At 57.0% G+C, this 21,164-nt stretch overlaps 2 protein-coding genes across 2 annotated transcripts; one reads left to right on the top strand and one right to left on the bottom strand.

Moving 5' to 3' along the window:
• Positions 1–3,479: 3,479 nt before the first annotated feature.
• On the top strand, positions 3,480–14,737 carry LOC119103183 (protein SON). The gene is made up of 14 exons (XM_037226630.1): positions 3,480–3,676; positions 5,728–5,931; positions 6,551–6,692; positions 7,185–7,241; positions 7,683–7,793; positions 8,259–8,464; positions 8,913–9,040; positions 9,248–9,353; positions 10,916–11,101; positions 11,629–11,765; positions 12,097–12,210; positions 13,150–13,375; positions 13,784–13,899; positions 14,209–14,737. The coding sequence occupies exons 1-14, from the start codon at positions 3,595–3,597 to the stop codon at positions 14,326–14,328; spliced, it is 1,935 nt and encodes a 644-aa protein (XP_037082525.1). The 5' UTR covers positions 3,480–3,594; the 3' UTR covers positions 14,329–14,737.
• Positions 14,738–16,175: 1,438 nt separating this feature from the next.
• Positions 16,176–21,138, bottom strand: LOC119103182 (uncharacterized). Its single transcript, XM_037226629.1, has 4 exons — positions 21,096–21,138; positions 17,920–19,471; positions 16,833–17,081; positions 16,176–16,286 (listed from the first exon to the last, which is right to left on the bottom strand). The coding sequence occupies exons 2-4, from the start codon at positions 19,267–19,269 to the stop codon at positions 16,176–16,178; spliced, it is 1,710 nt and encodes a 569-aa protein (XP_037082524.1). The 5' UTR covers positions 19,270–19,471; positions 21,096–21,138.
• Positions 21,139–21,164: the final 26 nt, after the last annotated feature.

Here is a 21,164-nt window from a genome sequence, read left to right as displayed (position 1 = left end):
TTTTGCCTAGTTCTGCTCTTGCTGACCACACCTGATGCCTTGCTGTTTGTGTGAAGAGGACATGTTAAGCCTTCCCTCAAGAGCGTTGAGCCTAGGTGTCGCTACCAAAGAAAGATAGATGGCACCATGGTTTGTAGTGGTGGCGTCCCCATGAAGTAGAAGGTTAATCAGCAAACACGTGCTGTATTGGGCGTATTTCGAAGCAAAATTATAAATTGATAATGACAGGCTTATTCTGAGACTCCTTTTTATCAGAAATAAAGTAATTACTGGTTGACAGTTTTAGGGTCTTCTTGAAAGCTAACACAATCTTTAACAGGTGAGTATTTTGCATAATACTGTAAGTAATTGTAGTGTCAATAGTTAAATTGAACTCTAAATTGATGAAATATTTTTGCCAAGCAGCGCAGTAGCAAGGCGAGGAGAGCAAAATATACATCTGTCGAATGAATACGACTCTAAGTCAAACAGTAGTTTAGTGCCAGTTATCGAATGTGATGCCGCGGATTATGGCGCGAAAGAGTCTTTTTAGGCGCAGCTAACTTTATGGCGTTAGATAGATACGCTCGAACCCAGGAGGCTATACGCCTTAATCCGATGCAAGCGTTGGATAGCTTTGTTTCATAGACACCTGCGGGTGATTGAGGGTGGGGGAGTAGTGGGCGTTCGCTGGCACAACAGTTTGGGAATAGGGACAGAGCGTGGTCACGGTTACTTATAACAGATTTCTGCAGGCTTGCAAGTTCCAGCCAGGGCCAATTCACATTACTGGCAGCATTAATTCATAGCCGCAAAGTTTGGAGGAAGAAGTCAACCATAAGCCGCGAGTCAGGAGGTACAAGGGCTTGGAAGAATGTGGCTCACCTGGACAAGCTCATTTATTGCAGGATAAGCTGAAAGTCCTGACTCCAAAAAATGGCCTGTTATGATGGTGGTTTGAAAGTTGTGGGTATCCACAAAAAGTTAGAAATTAAAGGGTATAAGTGCCATGTGAGTGGTGATATGATGCTGCAATGACCCGCTTTTCCATCTCACTGGAACGAGAATGATGACAAATGCCCACACAACCCTGTGATTTCCAATGCATGTTAATACTATTCACAATAAATGGCCAGTGATGATTATCACAGTGAATGTAAAGGACTGCAGTATAATGTAGAGGACCACAATAAGTGGATAATTAACAAACATGCCAAAGTACAACAAAGTACAATGCATCTTATTCAGCACTCTACACAGACCACATCATGCACATTGCCTGCTGCCACAGTATCCTGTTATCTTTTTACCTAAGGGATAAGGAAAAATATAATTGCAATGCATTATTACCCAAATTCTAAAATCTTAAGGAACTAAGCAGGCATCCATAACCTGGCAGGAAGAAATTGCTGGATCAGATATTGCATTTTCTCCATTGATAAAGACAATATGTGGTTTGTTGAGTGACACCATCAAACATTCCAAAGTTTTTCAAGATTAACCATACCAAATATATTGATAAGATGTTGGATGCAGCCTGCACCTTGGCGCAAATGGACAGCAATGGACAAGTACCTTAAGTTACACAGTACCTTAAGACAGGTACCAATGACAATGGACAGGTACCTTAGTTAGTTATATCACCCTGGCTTGGGTCCCAAGATAGCATGAGTTACCACACCTTAATGAATCTCTTATGTGAAAACTCAGAAACTGAGCTATTTTTCTTATTTTTGCCCAAATGCCCCTTACATTTGCCCAAATATTTGCCCAAGCCCAATGAGAACTGGTGGATACCTAAGTGGATAATGAAAGTGGATAAGGATAGCTGATAGATAGATATGGACAAGGATAGCTGCCATGCTTGCAGATAGCAATTCTGCTTCAGCTGCCGATACCAAGCTTGGCACCCGGCTGCTGCCTGTTACCAAGCTCTGCCACCTGGATGCATCATTGTGAAAAGTCCAGCCCTGTTCATATATCTCTGTGCCTCCTTGTCAGCAGACAAAAAGCTATGAATACACAAGCTGGTATGGGGCAAGCTGGCATAGGGTATAAGGCATTTGGTCATGCCACTGCATGGTCACAGCATGTTTTTTTCAATTACCTGTTGCAGTGGGGCCCATTCTGCAGTGTTGGAGTCTGGGTTTTTGCAATAGGCTATGCGTAGCAAGGACTTGATCCAAATAAATGTACATATCTGATATGTAGATGTGTGCTGTATTGATGCAACACATATAAAAACAACCTTTGAAATTGCTGTTACTACCAGTGCTTTAATTTGAGCCTCTAATGTTATCTCAGGTGGATTGTTCACTTTCTTTGGCCTACACTTCTCTGTGTTTTGTTAATGACAGGATTCAGAAATGTCTTGTTATTGCTTTCTTTTTGTTATTGCCTCAATCTCAAAATATGGGTTGTTGATAGGTATTCCTTATTTCCCACCAACTGGAAATAATAAATGTACCTTTGATGCTTTGTTTCACTGTCACATGGATATATGTTTGAAGCTAAAATTAATCAGTCTCTATGACTTGCTTCCATGCTCTAAGGTGCCTTTTGTGGTCAGCTTTTGAGATTGCTTGGTGGCAGTGATTACATACTATGTTCCAGATGTGCATGAGCCATTGAGATGTGCTGAGCTATATGATGTCTGAATCGATGCCAAAGCAAGATGTTGTCAAAACAGAGAAATCATCAAATGACATTCTGTCTGAGCTGTTCAAAATGTTTGATACAGAAAGGCTAAAAGTGGAAACAGATGGGGACACAAACTCGACCAAATCAGACCAAGTTGAGACTGGCCCCGATGATCTAGCTTACCCCCAAAACGTGCTTGAACAAGAGAAGAAAAAAGGCAGAAAGAAGAAAGAAAAGCATAAGCACAAACACAAACACAAACATAAGCACAAAAAGAAAAAGAAGCACAGATCCCATGGCGATGTGACATCAAGCAAAAGTCATGAATCGAAAGATAAAAAAGATGTGTCAAAGAAAACACGGAAGCGATCCATTTCTTCCACAGATGGAGAGTTCAAGAAGTGCAAAATCCGGCGTAGCCGGTCCCCTTCTCAGGAGAAAGATCGGGAGACTTCTACCGCGACCTTCATCAGTTCTGCTGCGCTGACTTCGGCGCCTAACAAGTCTCGTGACGGCCGAAATGCCCAGCGTTCCTCCCGCGATCGGCGGAAACGGCGGTCGTCCCGCGGCCGGACCCTGTCGCCGGAGGGGGGTGACAAGCGGCTGTCACGTGAGCACGGTGACTGTTCCAAGCGGCTGTCACGTGACTCTCGGTCGTCGCCGAGCGTCAGCAAGCACCGCCGTGACGGCCAGGCGGACGGCGGAGCGAGGGGCGCAGCGGCCGACCGGGCGCGCGCCGTCAGCGCCGCCGCCGGGGACGCCGCGTCGGCCGAGCTGCCGGCGCCGCGGCCGCCGACCATCGGCCAGTGGCAGGCGGTGGCGCCGCGGCGGCAGGAGCAGGTTGGCCAGCTGCAGCAGGCCGCGCCCGCGCCGGCCACCGGTGTCGCACAGCCGACCCCGGCCCTCCAACTCCCGGCCGGGCCTTCGGGGAACCCGGGCGCCGGTGACTGCCAGGACCTCCACCAAGCAGTGGAGATGCCCAGCGCAGGCGCGCTGACGTCGGCCGCTGACGCCGCTCCGCCAGGGAGCGACGGCTCGCAGCCGCTGGCCGGCAAAGGTAACTGGCAACACCCGCTGGTCAACGCAGGGGCTGATGTATCCGCTGGTGTGAAATGGCCTCACATGTGATGTTGAGTGAGGACGTGCGATCCGTCCTCATTATTCTTGAGAGTCGCGGTGAAAGTCAGCCTTACGTATTGTCGGCATCAGGACACCAGCTGTGGTCATCGCACCTGCGCTATTTGAAACGATTTGTAGAGGTTGTTGCAAAAGCAGAGGATAACTCTTTGCATTTCAGTGCCTCTTTTGTGTTTGAACATTTGGTCATGTGCAAGCAGTTCGATGCGCGATGAAGCCACGCCTTTGGCGGTCAAAGCGCCGCCCCTGTGACGTCATGTCCACTCACATTCCAACAAGGTAATGTGGATCTCACCATGCCTGAACTGTGAGGCCCTTACGGGTCACCAGGGCCCAGGAAACGTGTGGCGGCGTTCCGCGCCTCGGGACATCGGATGACGGCGAACTTTGTCCGCGGGGAATAGCTGTCTCCTTTGAATGGGGGGGGGGGGGGGGGGCTTAACTCATAGTTGCTCATACTTTGGGATGCTTTTTCGAGGGCTTGGCATTTGCGCATCTGTTTTCTCCGACATACACAGTGTGGTACAAGTATTCAGTGGCCTACCTTGACAGCAGCTGAACCGCCAGCTGGCAATCCCTCTAACAAGGGACATGGCCGACCCTGGTATGTAATCAGAATTATTTTTTTGTCGTCGCGGACCGTCAGCAAGGCGGAGCCATTGTGCGTGCACATTTTGCATGCGTCCGTACATCAGTCTGTTGTGCGTCGGGCCAGGCAGATGTGCACCCAGACACACAGACGTCCCAGAAAACACTGAATCGATGCCGACTCCGATGGAGGCCTGTTAAGAGTTGGTTCACTGAATCACACGAGTGGCTCTTGTTTTCGCCACTGCGAGATGACAGCACCGATTCCGATGGAGGCCTATTTAGAGTTAGTTCACTGAATCAGACGAGTGGCTTTTGTTTGCGCCGCTGCGAGATGAGAGTAGCGTCTCCGATGGAGGCCTGTTTAGAGTTGGTTCAGGCGCGACAAGCATGTCGGACATTGCCAAGCTGCTTGTTGGAGCTCTTGTCGGTAAAGATTGCCGGAACCATGCCCAAGCTCAGGTCCGCAGTGCTGCGAACGAATTCGAACTCCACCGCACACAACTTTGGCGTGGCCGTGAAGTGTAGATTCACCTTCCACATTTGTCTCCACCCTCGTTTTCGCTCTCTCGCTCTCTCGCTCTCTCCCTCTCTCCCCCTCTTTCTCTAGTTATGAACTATTATGCGTGCATGATTGCTGAAATCTCCTTCCAACTTTTAAAGGTAACAACTAAAGGTTTTAAAGACCTGCGTTCATGAGTAATGTGATCTCCTGACGATCTCATCTATCCATCTCTGATACTTTGCTGCTACCCTTGCGCATGTTAAGCTCGCGGACGTTACAGATAATATCGACGCAAGTCACCGTGTTTATGGCACACGCCTCGCCCCGTTCGCGTGCGCCGAGCCACGGACAGATTCCTGTGCTGGAATCAAACCGGCGACATTTCATTCCAACGTGCAATGCATCCATCACGCAAACACTCACGCATCAGGAAGTAAATCCTGGTATGTTTGTCCTGGGGGCATTTAATTTCACCAACCAATATGTTAGTGTAAGCAGTGCGCCTCCTGCAAACGAGAGCTTCAGATTATTCATGCTGTATCAACTGGGGCATGCTTTTGGGATGTCTCGTCATGCTTTGGGGAAGCGTGCAATCTGTAGGGTCACTCATTATTTCACTTTACCATTTTGACACCAACGCCGCCGAGCTAAGCCCGGGTGCCCTGCCTGACCAGGGGAGGCGCGGAAGCTGCGCCGCGTCACCAACGCCGCCGAGCTAAGCCCGGGTGCCTTGCATGACCAGGGGAGGCGCGGAAGCTGCGCCGCGTCACCAACGCCGCCGAGCTAAGCCCGGGTGCCCTGCCTGACCAGGGGAGGCGCGGAAGCTGCGCCGCGTCACCAACGCCGCCGAGCTAAGCCCGGGTGCCCTGCCTGACCAGGGGAGGCGCCGAAGCTGTGCCGCGTCGGGATCGTGATCAAGAGTCTGAAGAACTCCGCGGTGTTCGAGGAGACGGTGCGTCAGGTGGAGGAGGAGGCCCGCCGCCGGCAGGCCGAGCGGGCCCAGCGGTACGAAGACGGCGAGCTGACCGACTCCAGCAGCGGTTCGCCCTCCTCGCCGACTCCCTGTCGGCCTGCTGTAGAAGGTGGGCTGTCGGCCGGGGCTCGACGGCGGCCACGGGCGACACCATCACAGCCTTGGCAGACTGTGTAACTGTACAGGGGGTGACACAGGGGCGGTGACAGGGCCCGCGGGGGGGAGGACTGTACAGGGACGGCCGGGAGAGAGGAGGACTGTGCAAGGAGGGCCGGGGAGGGGAGGACCGTGCAGGGAGGGCCGGGGAGGGGAGGACTGTACGGGGACAGCCGGGGAAAGCGAGGGCTGCACAGGGACGGCTGGGGAGGCGAGGACTGTACAGGGATGGCAGGGGCGGGGAGGACTGCGCAGGGACAGCAGGGGAGGGAGGACCGTTCAGGGACGACCGGGAAGGGGAGGACTGTTCAGGGACTGCCGGGGAGGCGAGGACTGTTCAGGGACGGCCGAGGGAGGGGAAGACTGGACGGGCGGCCGGCGTCACAGCTCATAATGTTGATCGTTATGACAGCTTCTCGGATAGCGAGTGGACAGGGATAACCGGGATAGAGATAGGAGGAAAAGGTAGGGGTAGACGTATAGAGGTCCGCGACTTGCACGTTCTGAGGTTGTGAGAACTAGTCGCTGGGGCTGAGCAGAGACGGTCGTCAGTCGCAGTTTTTTTTTCTCAGGTGAGGTCAAAAGCGACGGAGAGATTGCCAGCGAAGGAGAGGCAACTGGCAGTGGAATCGAAGAACCAAGGATTAAAGGTGTCGGGCGCAAGGCAAAGAAGTCACACAAGAAAAGTCATGATACGTCCAGTCACCGAAAAAGGTGAGCCAATGGAGCGGTGGTCCTGCTTTAAGTGCCTGTCCATTCATGCCGACTGCGTGCACCAGTCGTTTCACGATTTCCTGTTTGCTATTTACGTCGCACATTGTGTTGGTTTGGTGCCAAAGTCATTTTGCAGTATGTCGGCACGCAAAACACATTGCGGTTCGTCACGTGCGCTTTTTATTTGGCGATAAGGATGTTAGCGTTCTTCGGGGACTTGATTCAAGCATCTACTTAGAGCCAGTTGTTTATATATTTTTGTTGCACAGCCTTAAGTTGAAATCACGAATATCGGCTGGCCTCGTACGGCGATGCATTTTAAGTGAAATGTGTTGCACCTCCTGTATGTGCTTCAATGTTTGTAGAGCTGTACACTGCATGTATGCGGCTGTTTAACGTCCAATATTGAAGCGGAGACACGAGCCGCGCAGACACGTCGGGCGCGTCATGCCCGGGCTCTGACTGTCGCTCGGTGCTCCGCTGTACTCTCAGGCGACATCACAGTCGAGCCAGGGACGGCAGCAGATCTTCCAGTCGGCGGACTTTCAGGTAGGGTATCGCCTTTGGGCTCAGTGACACCCGGCCAAACTTTGGACGCCGATGACGGGTGAGGGATATCACATGGGGGAGGGGGGGGGGGGGGGGGCGTAAACGGTGGGGGATTCTAGGGTGGCGTTGACTTGTGACATTGTGGCGGATCTTGTGCCTGCGCCTGCGCCTGAAGCCGCCTTGCTTCTTCACCTGGGCTGCTGAAGGGAAAGGGTCACTTTGGATACACTCTCACAAGGGCATTGGAACAATGCTTGGTTGGTTTTAAAGGGACCGACGTAGACGGTGCGGTCCGAGTTCCGATGTCATCGACGGCCAGTGACCGACATGTCGTATGTTTCGAATCTTCTGACGGCGTACCACGCACTGGAGAGAAGTTTCGCAGCGCGGGGCCAAGCGCGGCCGCTGGCCCACCCCGGGCTGACATCGCGCTGTTGACAGCGGCGGCGGTGACCGGCCAGGCTCGCGGCGGGACAGGTCAAGCTCTCCGCGGCACGACTGCGGCTCCCGCACCGGGTCCCGGCGCCGTGCTGGTGCGCGCGCCAGGCGCAGGTGCGGGGCTGAGGCGGACGCCGGTCGGACGGCCGGCCCCCACCAGTAAACGCGGCTCCAGAGGGCCGTTAGAGAGGCGGGAGAAGTGTTTGGCATGGAGGCCTTAGCCTGACTGGGGTGACGGCGGTCCGCCCTGCTCGTGATATCGTTATGTGTGCCTCCCACCCCACGTTTGTCTTCTTCGTTTTTGTCGTGCATGCCATGTAACCTTCAGAAGGCGGAAGAGCGTTTGCTTGTGACTCAACATGCTGAAATATTACATTCAACCGCTCGCCAACCGTGGTAGATCTGCTAAATGGCCGCTGCACTCCATGAACTGTTCATTCTTTTGTTGTATGTACAATACTGCGGCGTCCCTCACTCGTGCTCAGATATGACGTCGGCACGGCACGTCTGCGGCCTGCGTGACGGGCTTGAGCCGCTGTCGCTGGTGACTGTGACCCGTCGCCACCGGTGCGTTGGCAGCCGCCGGTCCCGCTCCCGCTCCCGCTCCCGCGACCGGACGCCGGACCGCGCCGACCTGCGCGAGCGCATCGACAAGCGCCGACTGCTGGAGGTGGCGCGCCAGAACGCGCTGCGTCTGGGCGAGGAGGGCCGACTGCCGGCCGGTCTGGAGTCGGCCGCTGTCGACGCGCGCCGCGAGACCACGCGTGACCTGCACCAGCTCACCGGTCAGTAGACGGCGCGGCGGCGGGGCAGGCTTAGTCAGGGCGGTGACGGCCGGGAGAGGGGGAGGGCAGGCGGAGTGGTGGGGCACTCAGTCGGCGTGACGGCGCCGGAGAGGGCAGGACACTCCGGAGAGGACAGAACGCTACGGAGAGGGCTGGCGGTAATGGGAGGGGGATGGGAGAGAGAGAGCAGACAGTCCCGACGAGGGAGGGGGGAAGCCGGGGCAAATAAGCCTGGCAGGTCCAGGCGGGCGTGTCTAAGGTGATGGGCGGCACGCTCAAGTCATGGGCGGCTGAGCGATTCTGGGGGTGGGGCGAGGGCAGTGCCCGGCATCCGTCCACCGCCTCCTGCGTGGCTGTTTGAATCAGACAAGTGTCGCACCTGAGGCGGCGCTGTCCGGCGTGTGCAGAGTTGTGCCTGTCAGCAGCGCGGCTGACCCTGTGCGGGCAGAGATGTGCCGTCGGCTGCGGGAGGAGGCCGTGCCGAGAGGCGCGCGACCCGGCTCCGACGACGAGGCGGCCTTCTACCACCCGTTCGCTGTCCGCGAGCGGCCCTCCCACATCGTTATGAAGATCCGGGTCAGTCGGCAAGGTGGAAGGACGCGACACGAGGCGTTTGCCGCTGTTCTGGATAAAAAATAACAAAAGGCATCAACGCAAATTTTCTGTCAGATTGCATGAACAAAAACCTAGTGCGACAGATGATGCAGAACATCCACACTCATGAGTTGTGAGTTTTAAGATGCCGTTGACTGCCAGGCCTGACCTTTTAACACCTGTTTCCAGAACGCGCCGCAGCTGCCGGTAAAATCACACGCGGAGAGGCAGGCGCAAGTGATGAAACTCAACTCGCAGTTCCCCGTGTCCAGCGGGGAACAGCACAGGACCAAGGGTCAGTATGAACCACGGGTCAGCACAGGTCAGGTCAGGACCAAGGCTCAGCATAGCTCAGGTCAGGACCAAGGGTCAGCACAGGTCAGGTCAGTACCAAGGGTCAGCGTGGGACCAAGGGTCAATATGGGTCAAGGGTCAGCACAGGTCAGGTCAGGGCCAGGGGTCACCACAGGTCAGGTCAGGACCCAGGGTCAGGTCAGGTCAAGACCAAGGGTCAGTACAGGTCAGGTCAGGGCCCAGGGTCAGGTCAGGTCAAGACCAAGGGTCATTACAGGTCAGGTCAGGACCTAGGGTCAGCACAGGTCAGGTCAGGACCAAGGGTCAGCATAGGACCGAGGGTCAGCACATGTCCAAGGGCCAGTACGGACCACGGGTCAGCACAGGTCAGGTCAGGACCAAGGGTCGGCACAGGTCAGGTCAGGACCCAGGGTCAGCACAGGTCAGGTCAGGACCCAGGGTAGTTGGGGCTGCTGCTGGTTTCATCGCCACTACCGGTGGAGGAGTTGTGCCCATCCTCGTTGATATGCACGAATTGTGCGTGTTTTTCGTGATGCGTGGTGTCATAGGTCACAAGTGAAATGAACTTAATTGATTCATGGTGAATAAGGTCAAGTTTATCCACTGGTGTTTGAATCAGATCATTCGCTCCAAAGGTACTACGGTGGCCCACCCAAGACCGTGCATGCAGCAGGTGACCCCATACAGCGGTGGACTAGCTTACAGGGCGTATTCTCTTCATTTCAGAAACATTCTTTCCCTGAGATTAACTTACAATGCGAACGAGTCAAAATGACACCTAATGCTTGGTCGCCCGGCACATTCCTTCGCAAACGTGCAGGATTCACGATGACATGGGAAACAACGCAAACGTGACACCTAAATTTCATTGTTGGAGCTTACGAGCCGCCAACTTTAAGTTTCACCGATGCATCCGGTCTGGTATGAACACGAACCAAAGTGGTAAGTAAAGCCAAGTTTTTCCGATAAGCTTGCTAATGGGGTGGGATCTGCAAACGGCGTAGTTTGTTCTCGTGCTTCGTTAGATTGACCTCCGACACGGTCGGCACGTGGTGCCCGGCGAGCCGCCGGCGGCGACGGCGGGCCTTTCACCTCCCTGACCCCGGCCCGTCACTGCCTTGACCTGGCCCGTCACCGCCCTGACCCGGCCCGTCACCGCCCTGACCCCGGCCCGTTACCGCCCTGACCCAGGCCCGTCACTGCCTTGACCCGGCCCCGTCACCTCCCTGACCCCGGCCCGTCACCGCTCTGACCCCGGCCCCTCGCTGCCCTGACTCCGGCCCGTCGCGGCCTTGACCCGACTCGTCACTGCCGTGACCTGACCCGTCACCGCCCTGACCCCGGCCCGTCACCGCCCTGACCCCGGCCCGTTACCACCCTGACCCGGCCCCGTCACCGCCCTGACCCCGGCCCGTCACCTCCCTGACCCGGCCCCGTCACCGCCCTGACCCGGCCCCGTCACCACCCTGACCCCGGCCCGTCACCGCCCTGACCCCGGCCCGTCACCACCCTGACCCCAACCCATCTCCGCCCGGTGGCCAGAGCTGGAGTGGGTGCCGGTGGTGCCGGCCGCCGCCGCTGCGCCAGAGAAGGCCACCCAGCCGGCCGCCGTCGTCCCATCGACGACGGAGCGGGAAGAGGCGCCGGCTCCCGAGCCACCGCCGGTCGCCGCCACACCGCCGGTTAGCACCGACAGCGTGTTCCCCGACCCCCGGCCGGCGGTGAGTAGTCCGCACGGCGGGAGGAGGCGCTGGCTCCGAGCCGCCACCACACCGCCGACCAACATACACACCCTGTGCGCTAGGGTGTGGAGTCGAACGCTCGGTCTGTGCTGCGAAGGACGCGCGCTGTGATGTTGCCCGCCGGCTGATTTGCTGTCTTCTGCGGATGTCGCGTACTCGACGGACTTAAGTGCGCATTTGTTGTGCTCGTCCGTCGTGGCGACTGAATTTGGGTATGACATACGAGGAGCGGTTCAAAGTTCGTCTATAAAGTGCGAAAAACGCGCCCGATCCAGGTTTAGCAGTGATCTATTCCGTAGGAGTCACATTGTACAGCAGTGCATTGCTCCCAGAACGTCCGCGGGCAGTGGGAGAAGTCGTGGGAAACTGATCCAGCTAGTAGGGCGGGTAGTGAACGAGGTTCGTGCTGATGCGTCCAAAAACTCGTGTTTGGTCTGAACCTGGGGCAAACAAGCCCGGACCTGAACGCGATCGTGAGCCGTCGCCTGATTGTGTGCCCTTTGCGTACCGAAGCTGGACCTGACGCGATCGTGAGCCCGAGCTGGACCTGGAACGCGATCGTGAGCCGCCGTCTGACGGCGTTGCGCCAGCTGCAGCAGGATCCGCATAACGCCGAGGCCCAGCACCTGATAACCAGCGCCCAGCAGGACGTACGTGCCGCCCTCAGCAGGAACCTGTACTGCTTGAAATATCATGCATTGTAATCGTGCTCGCGCAGCTCACAGTGCAGGGTTGCTGGGACCAGGCGGGGTGAACTGATCGAGGTGTGTCATACTATCATGTCATCATCATATCACGCTGATAGATCGAAGATCTGTCGTGTGTTGATAGTTCGGAAGTTGTGAACCTAACCTGCACGATTAGACTTGTGTGCTCTGTGATATAAAGGACCGTCGATATTTGCCCGTCGTCCATAAAACCGCAAAATTGCATGTGCAGTCGTGGGCCACGTCGCTGAAGGGTCCGGCTGTCCTGTTTCAGATGCAGTCGTGGGCCACGTCTCGTCACCAGCCAGGCCAGTTCAATGGCTCGACCGGGGCGCGCGTGCTCTCGGTGGCAGAGCTGAGCGCCGGCCAACAGGCCTGGGCCAAAAAGGTGTTACTCAGCTGGCGTCCGTACACCGTGCTGCTCCTCAGTCTGGTCAGGCCGGCACTGCGCCCCGATTAAAGCTGTTGGCCTTCTTAAGATGGTGATCACTGTGTATTTGCGACCAGAATTCACCGTGTTTGTGTGTTTCATTCAATGCTTATATGTGGCGGACGACCGCGGAAGGCGTTTTGTGTCAGTGTGTTGCTTGTTGCGCCGGATGTCAGTTAAGCTTGGTGGCGTGTGTGTTGCGGCGCGTGCAGACGGACCCGGCCGTGCCAGCACGGCCGGGTTCTCTGTACCCGCGTCCTGACCCTGCTGGCCGGCCGGCCCCACCCCCGCTACGGAGCAACGGCCTCATGCACCCTCTGGGTGCTGATTAAGGTCATACAGCGCTCGGTGAGTTCCGGGTTTAGCCACGCAGCGCGCATTGGGTGCTGGATCGAGCTGGGCGGTTCCAGCGGCTTCCAGCAGGTTCTGACCTTAGGACGGAACCTGGCAAAGTCGTTGAATATTGGATCTTTGGGCTTCCCTTACCATGTGCGGGCTTTCTGGCCTGCAGGGGATGAACCCATAGAGACGCGCCGGCGGGTGGTGGCCGGCCGGCCGCGTGCGCCGCCAAGCTTAACTGACGGCCGTTTTCCGACAGTGCTGTCCCACAGCGTCGGCGGCGCGTGCGTCGGCGGCCTGGCCCCCCGTTGTGGCCCGGTGAGACGTCCCGGTGGTAAGTGGGCGCGGTCCTGTCGGGCCCGGCGCCGGCCGCTCCAGCAGTCGGCCCCGGCGGCCGGCCGGGCCGCGCGCGCCTCGCTCATACGTCGGTGCTGCGCCCTTACGGCCGAGGTTCACCAGTGACGTCACCGCTGTGTGGCTCATCATGGACGGGGTTCGGCGGGTGTGCTGTGTGCGCGGCCGGCGGCGGCGCCGCGTTCTAACGCGCCCCGCTTGCAGAACCAGCTGAAGTCGTCGCTGCCGGTGCGCGGCGGCATGGGCGAAATGCTGCTCAAGAAGATGGGATGGGAGCCGGGTCAGGGCCTCGGCAAGAACAAGGACGGCTCGCTGACGCCGCTCCTGCTGGACGTTAAGATGGATAAGAAGGGGCTGGTGTCGGAGGATGAGCGACCCGGCAGTCGCCGACAGCCGCAGGTCACGCTCACAAACGTCAAGGATCTGACAGGTGGGCGTGCTGCGTGCGTACAGGCGGCGTGCTACGCTCCAGCATAGGTGTGCGAGGGCTGGTCGCCATCTTTGTGGAGTGATATGGGTTGGCCGCCTTCTGCGGTATTTTGTTAATTTGTTTTCGATGAGGAGCTGTGCACAGGTCACTGTGTTTATTGGTTCCGTGAAGTCTAAAGTAGAGCAATCACTAACTGGCGACGCCCGGGCCCAATTTGGCTGAAACGCAGATGGTCTCTTTTCTCGGCATTGCCACAAAAGTATGGTGCGGGCATGGGTAACAAAGCAGCAAAGGGACGCCTTATTGTGCACGTGTGGTGCCAGTGCTGGTCAGTCGCAAGTCTGGTGGCCCATTTATGCGCTTTTCATGAATGTATGTGGTCGAATATAACGCGCCCGTCTGCTGCAGGCAAGCACCCGATCTCGGCGCTGATGGAGCTGTGCACCAAGCGGAGGTGGGGGCCACCCAACTTTGAGCTCTCTTTTGATAGCGGACCGTCGCACCAGAAACATTTCCTCTACAAGGTACCTGCCCCTTCTTCAACCTGTGACGATGTTGTATCGCGGCGGTGTCGTGTGGCGTTCCTCCTCTACCGCGGCGGTGTCGCGTGTTGTTCGTCCTCTACCGCGGCGATGTCGCGTGTTGTTCGTCCTCTACCGCGGCGGTGTCGCGTGTTGTTCGTTGTCTACCGCGCACGTGTTGGTGCGCCGCGTGGTTCGCCGTCGCTGTCGCTCCGTGACATTGGCGTGCGGCGCGCCGACCGGGGCCGCCACGACCGTCGTGCCGCGTGCCGCGCGCAGCGGATTCTGACACGCCTCTCGCCGCCTCGCCAGGTGACGGTGAACGACGTGACGTACCAGCCGAGCGCAGACAGCCCCAACAAGAAGCTGGCCAAGGCGAGCGCGGCGGCGGCGTGCCTGCAGGCGCTGGGCCTGCTGCCGCGCCAGCCGTGACTGACGACCGGCCGCGCCTGGCCCCGGCGGCGAGGCGCGGTAAGGCTTGACGGTCGGCGCCCGTGCCATGGTCACAGACGGACGGGAGTGGACGCCGGACGCTCCACGTGTCGTATGGTGTTATGCAATTTAATTTGTTGAGTCATATCGGTTGTACCAGGGGGCGTCACCGGACGTCGCGCCACTGCCTTAGTTCGCGTCTCTGTAGCCGCGGCCATCTGCCGCCTGCTGGTTTTGCAGGCGTTAGATCGGTTATTGACGTCGACCCCCATGGTTTTTCTGACTCCGTGTGGCGGATGCTACCCACGCACGCCAGAATAGTCAGCTGAGGCTGCTGGTGCACTGTTACAAGCGGCAGGAACTTGCATTGTCTGGCAGGTCGTGTGCCGAATACATGCAGAAAATCGCTTCCGGTTGGCGGGCCGTGCCATGCGATGTCTGAAATCCGGGGGTCTGACTGACGGAAATCACGGCTTCGCAGCCACGCCGCTGAAGCTCAGCCGCGGCTCAGTGCAAGTCAAAAAGTAAACTGTTAAAGCTTCCATTATTGCGGAGAGCAGGCGCGACCACTGGACAACAACGGCAACTTTGCGGGTTCGATTGGCTTTTGATTCAGATTTACGGAGTACTTTACTCTTCATGATAGTGAACCTTTGAAGGCGTTCGTTAAACTCTCCAGTGTTTTGTGGACGCTGGCGTGAATTTACGCCTCAGTTGGCTGGCCCGGGCGAGCACAGATGATTCCAAACGTGCGCACAACTACATTGCGACTTTTGAGAGGTGTGTTGACGCTGCACAACTCCGTGTTGTGTGTACCCTAGCGTGCATTTACGTGTCAGTTGGCAGGCCCGGGCGAGCATAAATGATTCCAAACGTGCGCACAACTACGGGGCAACCTTTGGGAGGTGTGTTGACGCTGCACAACTTCGTGTTGCTGGACATTTGACAAACATGGAGTGCTCAGCGTGCCTTAAGCCGGATTTCACGCCTTGACAGCAACTTAAAATCCAATCATGAGAAGCGGCTGACGTAATGTCGGGCCGAAATGGCGTCAGCCGAGGGTTTTGAGGGCGACCATTGGATGCCTTCGGTAGTTGCTCGGTACCGTTATTGACGGTCGGCACCGTTGAGTCACGTGACGCACACCGGGCGGCGAATGTACGCGGCCTTTCCTTTACGGTCGTGCTTTCGAACGAGGTGGTACGTACACGGCAATACACAACACCAAACGATTGAATGTATTGTAAGAAAATAACAAACGCATTAACCGATGACAACGAACAAGGGCTATGTGCTCCTCGGACTTACATTCGTCCAGTAAATAGCGAGAAAGCCACACGCATCTCCTAATCCATTAAACGCCGGAAACGCGGCATGACCAACACCCGTTCACCTCTCCGCAGAACAAACGTCTGCCGGATATCCAACATGAAAGCAAGGACTGAAAGCCCAACATCAATACCGTTCCTAGTTTAAGCATCTAAATGGCACGCGATATACCTGAGCGTCGCGCGACTTGCAGGACTCACTGGATACCTGACGCCGGAGACATCTGAGAGCGCGGTTTCAATTTCTGCCTCGATTTGATGGGGTTGCCACAAGGTAAAGGCCAATCAACGGGACGCCAGCCGCCCCCCGCCCCTTCCCCGAGTTCCAGCAGCCACCCCGCGAGACTGAGCAGCTGGCAGCTTCCACATTAAGCCCCCCCCCCCCCCCCCAGTTCCAAGCCGTGGCAGCCCCAGCCGTGTTATGCGGGTCCGACAGCAGCCAGTTTAAGAGCCCCGGCAGGTCGCAGCAACAGCTGGCCATAGCCCGCTCCAGTCCCTGCCCCTCGGCCCAGGCACCAGCTATGCCAGCTGTTCGAGCCGGTCGCAGGCGGCCAGCGGGGCGGCGCCGGCGCGCTGGCGCCACTCACCGCCCGCTGTCCAGACGCGCAGTTGCGCCGCCGCCAGCTGGCGCTGCTGGTCAGCGGCGGGGTCCAGTGCGGCCAGCGTGGCGCGCTCCAGGGTCGCCAGCGGCGGCCTGGGCGCAACCAGCCAGCCCCGGGGGGGGGCGACGCCGTCGGAGGGTCCGGGTGTGACACTGCCGGCGCCGGGTCCGGGTGCGGCGCTGCGGGCGCCGGGTCCAGGTGCGGCACTGTTGGCGCCGGGTCCCGATGCAGCAACGCCGGCGCCGGGTCCAGGTGCGACACTGCCGGCGCCGGGTCCAGGTGCGGCACTGCTGGCGCCGGGTCCTGATGCAGCAACGCCGACGCCGGGTCCAGGTGCGACACTGCTGGCGCCGGGTCCAGGTGCGACGCTGCGGGCGCTGGGTCTAGTGACCGGTCCCGGTCCAGGCGCGGCACGGTACTGGGCCCCGCTGTTTTCGAGGCCCGGGCCGGCCAGTGTCGGGTCCGAGCGTAGGGCGCGCCGAGCAGCCTGAGGCGCGTCACCAGCTCCTGTCTGCGAGACCACCGCTGAGACGCCGGTGGGAGTGCGGCTCCATGGTGCATGCTCTCCGCGTGCCTCGCCCTCACCCTCGTCCCGGCACGGGCCGGGCCCATCCTCACGATGTCCTGCTGCGTCACGTCTCAGTGCGTCGCCATCCAGCAGCGCTGTCTTGCTCTCCGTCATTGGCGGCGGTCCGGCTGAAAGCCTTCGGGCGGCCGGGAGGGACGCGGCTGATCTCTGCTGGTGGGACCGGTGAGTCCGTAACCAGGGCGCCGGACCGATGGCCCGCTCGTCGGACGCCACGTCGCGCGCCTGGCTCAGCGGCTGCGGAGAGAGCTCATTGTGGCGAGGACCCACGGCTGCGGTGAGAGCCTTAGCGAGGTCCTCTTCCGCTTGTGGCGGCATCTCTGGCGTGTCGTCTAATTCGACCTCTGGGGCCGTCGCGTCTGAAGCCCCCGTGCCTGTCTGTCGCATTCCGCCGGCGCTGGGGTGTCTGTGCTTCAGGAACACACCGCCGCAGCTATGCTTCGGTGCGGACCGCGGTGTCGAGCCGGTCGCGGGGCCGGCCGCCTGTGCCGACGTGTGGCCGCCGGGCGGCCCGGCAGGCTCCCATCGGCGCCGTCCCGAGGCGGCAGACTCGGCAGTCGGTGAGCGCACTGCCGTCTCCTGGTCTCCCGGCGCCGAGCTTCTCCCCGACGCCCGATTGCGAGCACCCGGGCCGCGTCTGTCGCCGCCGCCGACGCCTGATGATCGACGGTCGGCGACCGAGGCCGGCGGCTCGTCTTCCAAAGCGACCGCCGCTGAGGTCGGGGGAGGAGAGGTGCACGCGCCGTCACTTGTCGCACCCGTGGGCGTGTCGTCCCGATCTGAGCACACCACTTGCACGCAGTGACGTGGAGACGTGAAGCGGCTGCCGCTGCCGCCTTGCGCCGGTCCGGCGGTTGCCGGCTCGTCGAGCGCCGCCGCTGGCCGCCGCAGCTCGCTCCACCCATTGGGAGAGGTTGGGCCCCAACTCCTGGCAGCGGCGCCGGTACGCCAGCGGGTCCCGCTCCACCAGCAGTGAGCCGGGGCTGGAGCCGCCCTGACCGGAGCCGTCGCCGCTGTCAGCCGCGTCAGAGCTCGCTTGGCCGGCGGCACAGTGACCCCGCCCGCCGCCGCCCGCCCTCCTCGGCCGCTCACGTCTCGTGGCCTCGTCGCGGCCTCGGCGGGACTCTGCGGGGCTCCTGAAGGCTCGCGTGGAGGCCGAGGTGCCTCGCTGCGTCTTAACCTCGCGACCGAAGCGTGAATACATGTAGACACGCTTCGCCCTCTTAGCCATGCGTACGCCGCTTCCGAGCCAGTTTGACCCACTGTCCTGGAGCTCGCTGGAGCTCGAATGAAAGGATGGCTTCCATTCGCTCGAATCCGTTATGGAGAGGTCTGGAGAAAGGTCCAGTGGCAAGTCTGATGCTTCCGAGGTACAAGTATTCAGGATTACAGGAGCGCAAATAGTTGGCTCTGGTTCATGACGACTTTTCACTTTCTTGCTGACGCCGGTTTCGCATCCGGGTTCATTTGCAGCGCCATTAGGACCGCAATGGTTTTCATGCGTGGAGGCAACGTCGACCTTCGGCGTGCCAGTTGGCTTGCGCGCGGATAGTTCACTGGTTGGCTCAAACGCATCATCGTCATCACTGTCTACATCTTCTGGCGCACCCACGTTTGGCAAGAAATAGATCTCGGTGTTGCCGCGCTCCAGGACTTCATCGCAGGCGAGCATCTTTTCAACCCATTGCACTGTCTCCGACGCCTGCTCTCCGGCAGCTTCATGGAGGGTCTTCATCGAAGACTCGCTTGCTGCCCGACTGGGCCGATTCTCACTCTTCTGACCCGAAGAGCCACTAAGATTACGAGCGGCAGCAGTCGTAGCTTGCCGTCCCGGCACAGGCGGATAACATTCCCCGATCATTCCTTCCGTTGGCGGCGCGACTTTCCGACGCTGTCGATTCGGAGTCGCCTTTTTGCCACCGCGCGCCTTTCTGCATGGTCTGCCATGCCATCCACGATTCGACCTCTTCACACTGTGCTCAAGAAGCATGTCATACACGGACTCATTCGGCCTGCTGGCGGTATCAACAGTCTTTCTTGGCCTCACGACACCTGCCATCGAGCCGTCACTCTGTGAGCTGGCCGTAGTTCTGGGCTCCAAGATGCCCTCAGGCATAGAATACAGACGACGTCGCTTGATGCATGGCTTTACCTGAGACGAGTCAATAGCGGGCTCTGTCAAATGCCTGACACGCTTTCCAGGTCTGGAGCTGGCGATTGTTAGGTCGTCTTCACGCCAGCGGTTCTCGTCACGAGCGGGGCTGTGTTCCCGCCTAGACACTCGCTCGCAGGATCCTCGCGCTCTTGTTTTACCTTGGCTCACAAAACCATCATCTTTACCACGCATTACACCGAGGGCCTGCGCCGTTCCCACTCCCTCACAGCGACCACCTATCCCGTAATCAGTTGTCTTTCGACCAGACATTTTGGTGCGCCTTCCACGACGAGTCTACCCCGACCGTCCTCAGTTGACGTATGCAGGGAAAGCTTGCACCTCCCATTCACAGGCAGCGAGCTGCTACGCAGTAATCGCACTACTTTGAAGCTCAACTGCCAGCGGCGAGAGTGGAGTAGACCCCATCAGGACAGTTCGACAACGACAACTCAGCCCCAGGCCTTGTTGGTACCTGCAAAACAAGGAGGTGAACTTCAACACCAACACACCACATGTAACTATGTTATGTTTATTTGCACTTGAAAGATACATTTTAAAACCAGGTGTACAAATGATTCAGGGATGAAAGCAGAACTGACAAGGAAATCTACATGTTTCACAAGATTTTGCCAGATGGGATTCTTTAAACAAACAACTTGACTTGCACTTGACTAAAGTAGGATCCAATACCTTTTCAAAACCCATTCTGTTTTGGCTAGGATTAGATTCAGATTCAGCTTCCCTGCCTGTACAACTGAGCCAGGCATAGAAACAATTCACTCCAGGAGGCACAGTAGTTTCCTTACATCCATAGCAGCTGATTGCTTTTGCACCAAATTGTCAATGGAGTAAGGAGCCAGGAAGTATGGGGTCCATTTCTTCTTATTTCATTCAGTCTTAAGTAGAAATCATTTTGGGTAGTCCATTCATAACTTCACATGATTTTTCTTCATTACCAAGACTCCATGCCACTCCATTGAAACAAAGTAAATTTTCATGGTTACTTTGAGGCAATCACAAACTACATTACAAATGTGTGTGCATGGGGGGGGGGGGGGGGCAGGGAATGGAGGACAATTGAAGCAAAACAAAGAAGAGAGGGTCCAGAGGTGATTTGGGCCTCACTAAGTTACAGTTTCACTCTGGTCACACCACAAAACTTTAATTTATCCTGAACATGTCCAGCATGAACAGCAGCACATCACAGCACCAATTTCACAGCTTCCTGTCATAAATCTGAGCACTCAGGGTTTGGTGCACAGTCACCACCAATTTCAGTGCAGAGAACCAATTTTGGAAAGAATTGCCATGTTTTACTGGTAATATTCAGCAAATACACTCTGCAAACAATCATGCCATGGTAATAAAAAATCCACAGCAAAATGGCCTGGTACACACCAGCATGACATTCAGCATGGGTGCTGCAGAGATGTGTGACAAAGTAGATGGGATTGAAAGCTTAAAGCTGGAAGCAGTTAGCTTTCTATAGTTTAAAGTAAAATTATCGGCATTTTTGTGTTTTCTGCTCTAGCAGATGCTGAATGGATGGTATGCTTTAGGAGCAGTTATGCTTGATACATGATGATCAGGATGGGTATCATCTAGCATAACCAGTGTGCTTAATGAAAGGAGGGCTGAAAAATGACTGATGACATTTAACACAATTTGTGTATAGTCTTTCTTGTCCTTTGCCATATTGGTCACTCAGATATGGGATATGTGTATTGGTGATGATTTGTGCTTTAGGGCATGCCAATGTGCATGTTGTTCACCAATGACGAATTGGGGCTTAAGGGCACATTGACAACTATGATCATTCTATGTCCAATTTGTATTCACATCATGCCAAAAGGCATTTGGTTAACTGACAATTCCATACGTTTTCATCCGCCTAATAATCTGTCTCTTGGTCTCATTTCGGGAGTTGGCCTATCTTCAAGAAAACAGCTGCGGAACCTGTCATCACTACTGGGGTTCTCCTGGCTTAGACCTTATACGCCGCTGTTCTTGAAACAGATTGAATTTAGTTAACTCCGTATGCAAGTCATACGATATTGCTGTCAGTGGATGCTTCAAAATATGTATGAAGTTCATACCTATCGGTTCGCACGTCCGTCAATCCAGCAGCAGATTGATGACGGGCGTTTGGTTTGCCCGCCCTGAGT

This window comes from Pollicipes pollicipes, unplaced genomic scaffold (assembly GCF_011947565.3).
Source record: "Pollicipes pollicipes isolate AB1234 unplaced genomic scaffold, Ppol_2.1 Scaffold_5724;HRSCAF=6776_pilon_pilon_pilon, whole genome shotgun sequence".
Classification (NCBI taxonomy): domain Eukaryota; kingdom Metazoa; phylum Arthropoda; class Thecostraca; order Pollicipedomorpha; family Pollicipedidae; genus Pollicipes; species Pollicipes pollicipes.
This window is presented reverse-complemented; position numbering and strand designations above follow the sequence as displayed.

What these genes read in the sequence shown, in the direction of transcription:
- LOC119103183 (XM_037226630.1), top strand. Translation starts at nt 3,595, where the DNA reads ATGCCCAGCGCAGGCGCGCTGACGTCGGCCGCTGACGCCGCTCCGCCA. An exon ending in GGAACAGCACAGGACCAAGG is followed by an intron (nt 9,354 to 10,915) that starts GTCAGTATGAAC and finishes CCCGGTGGCCAG; the next exon opens with AGCTGGAGTGGGTGCCGGTG. An exon ending in AAACGTCAAGGATCTGACAG is followed by an intron (nt 13,376 to 13,783) that starts GTGGGCGTGCTG and finishes CGTCTGCTGCAG; the next exon opens with GCAAGCACCCGATCTCGGCG.
- LOC119103182 (XM_037226629.1), bottom strand. Translation starts at nt 19,269, where the DNA reads ATGTCTGGTCGAAAGACAACTGATTACGGGATAGGTGGTCGCTGTGAG. An exon ending in GACGTGAGCGGCCGAGGAGG is followed by an intron (nt 17,082 to 17,919) that starts GCGGGCGGCGGC and finishes CTCTCTCCGCAG; the next exon opens with CCGCTGAGCCAGGCGCGCGA. An exon ending in GGGACGAGGGTGAGGGCGAG is followed by an intron (nt 16,287 to 16,832) that starts GCACGCGGAGAG and finishes GCTGACCAGCAG; the next exon opens with CGCCAGCTGGCGGCGGCGCA.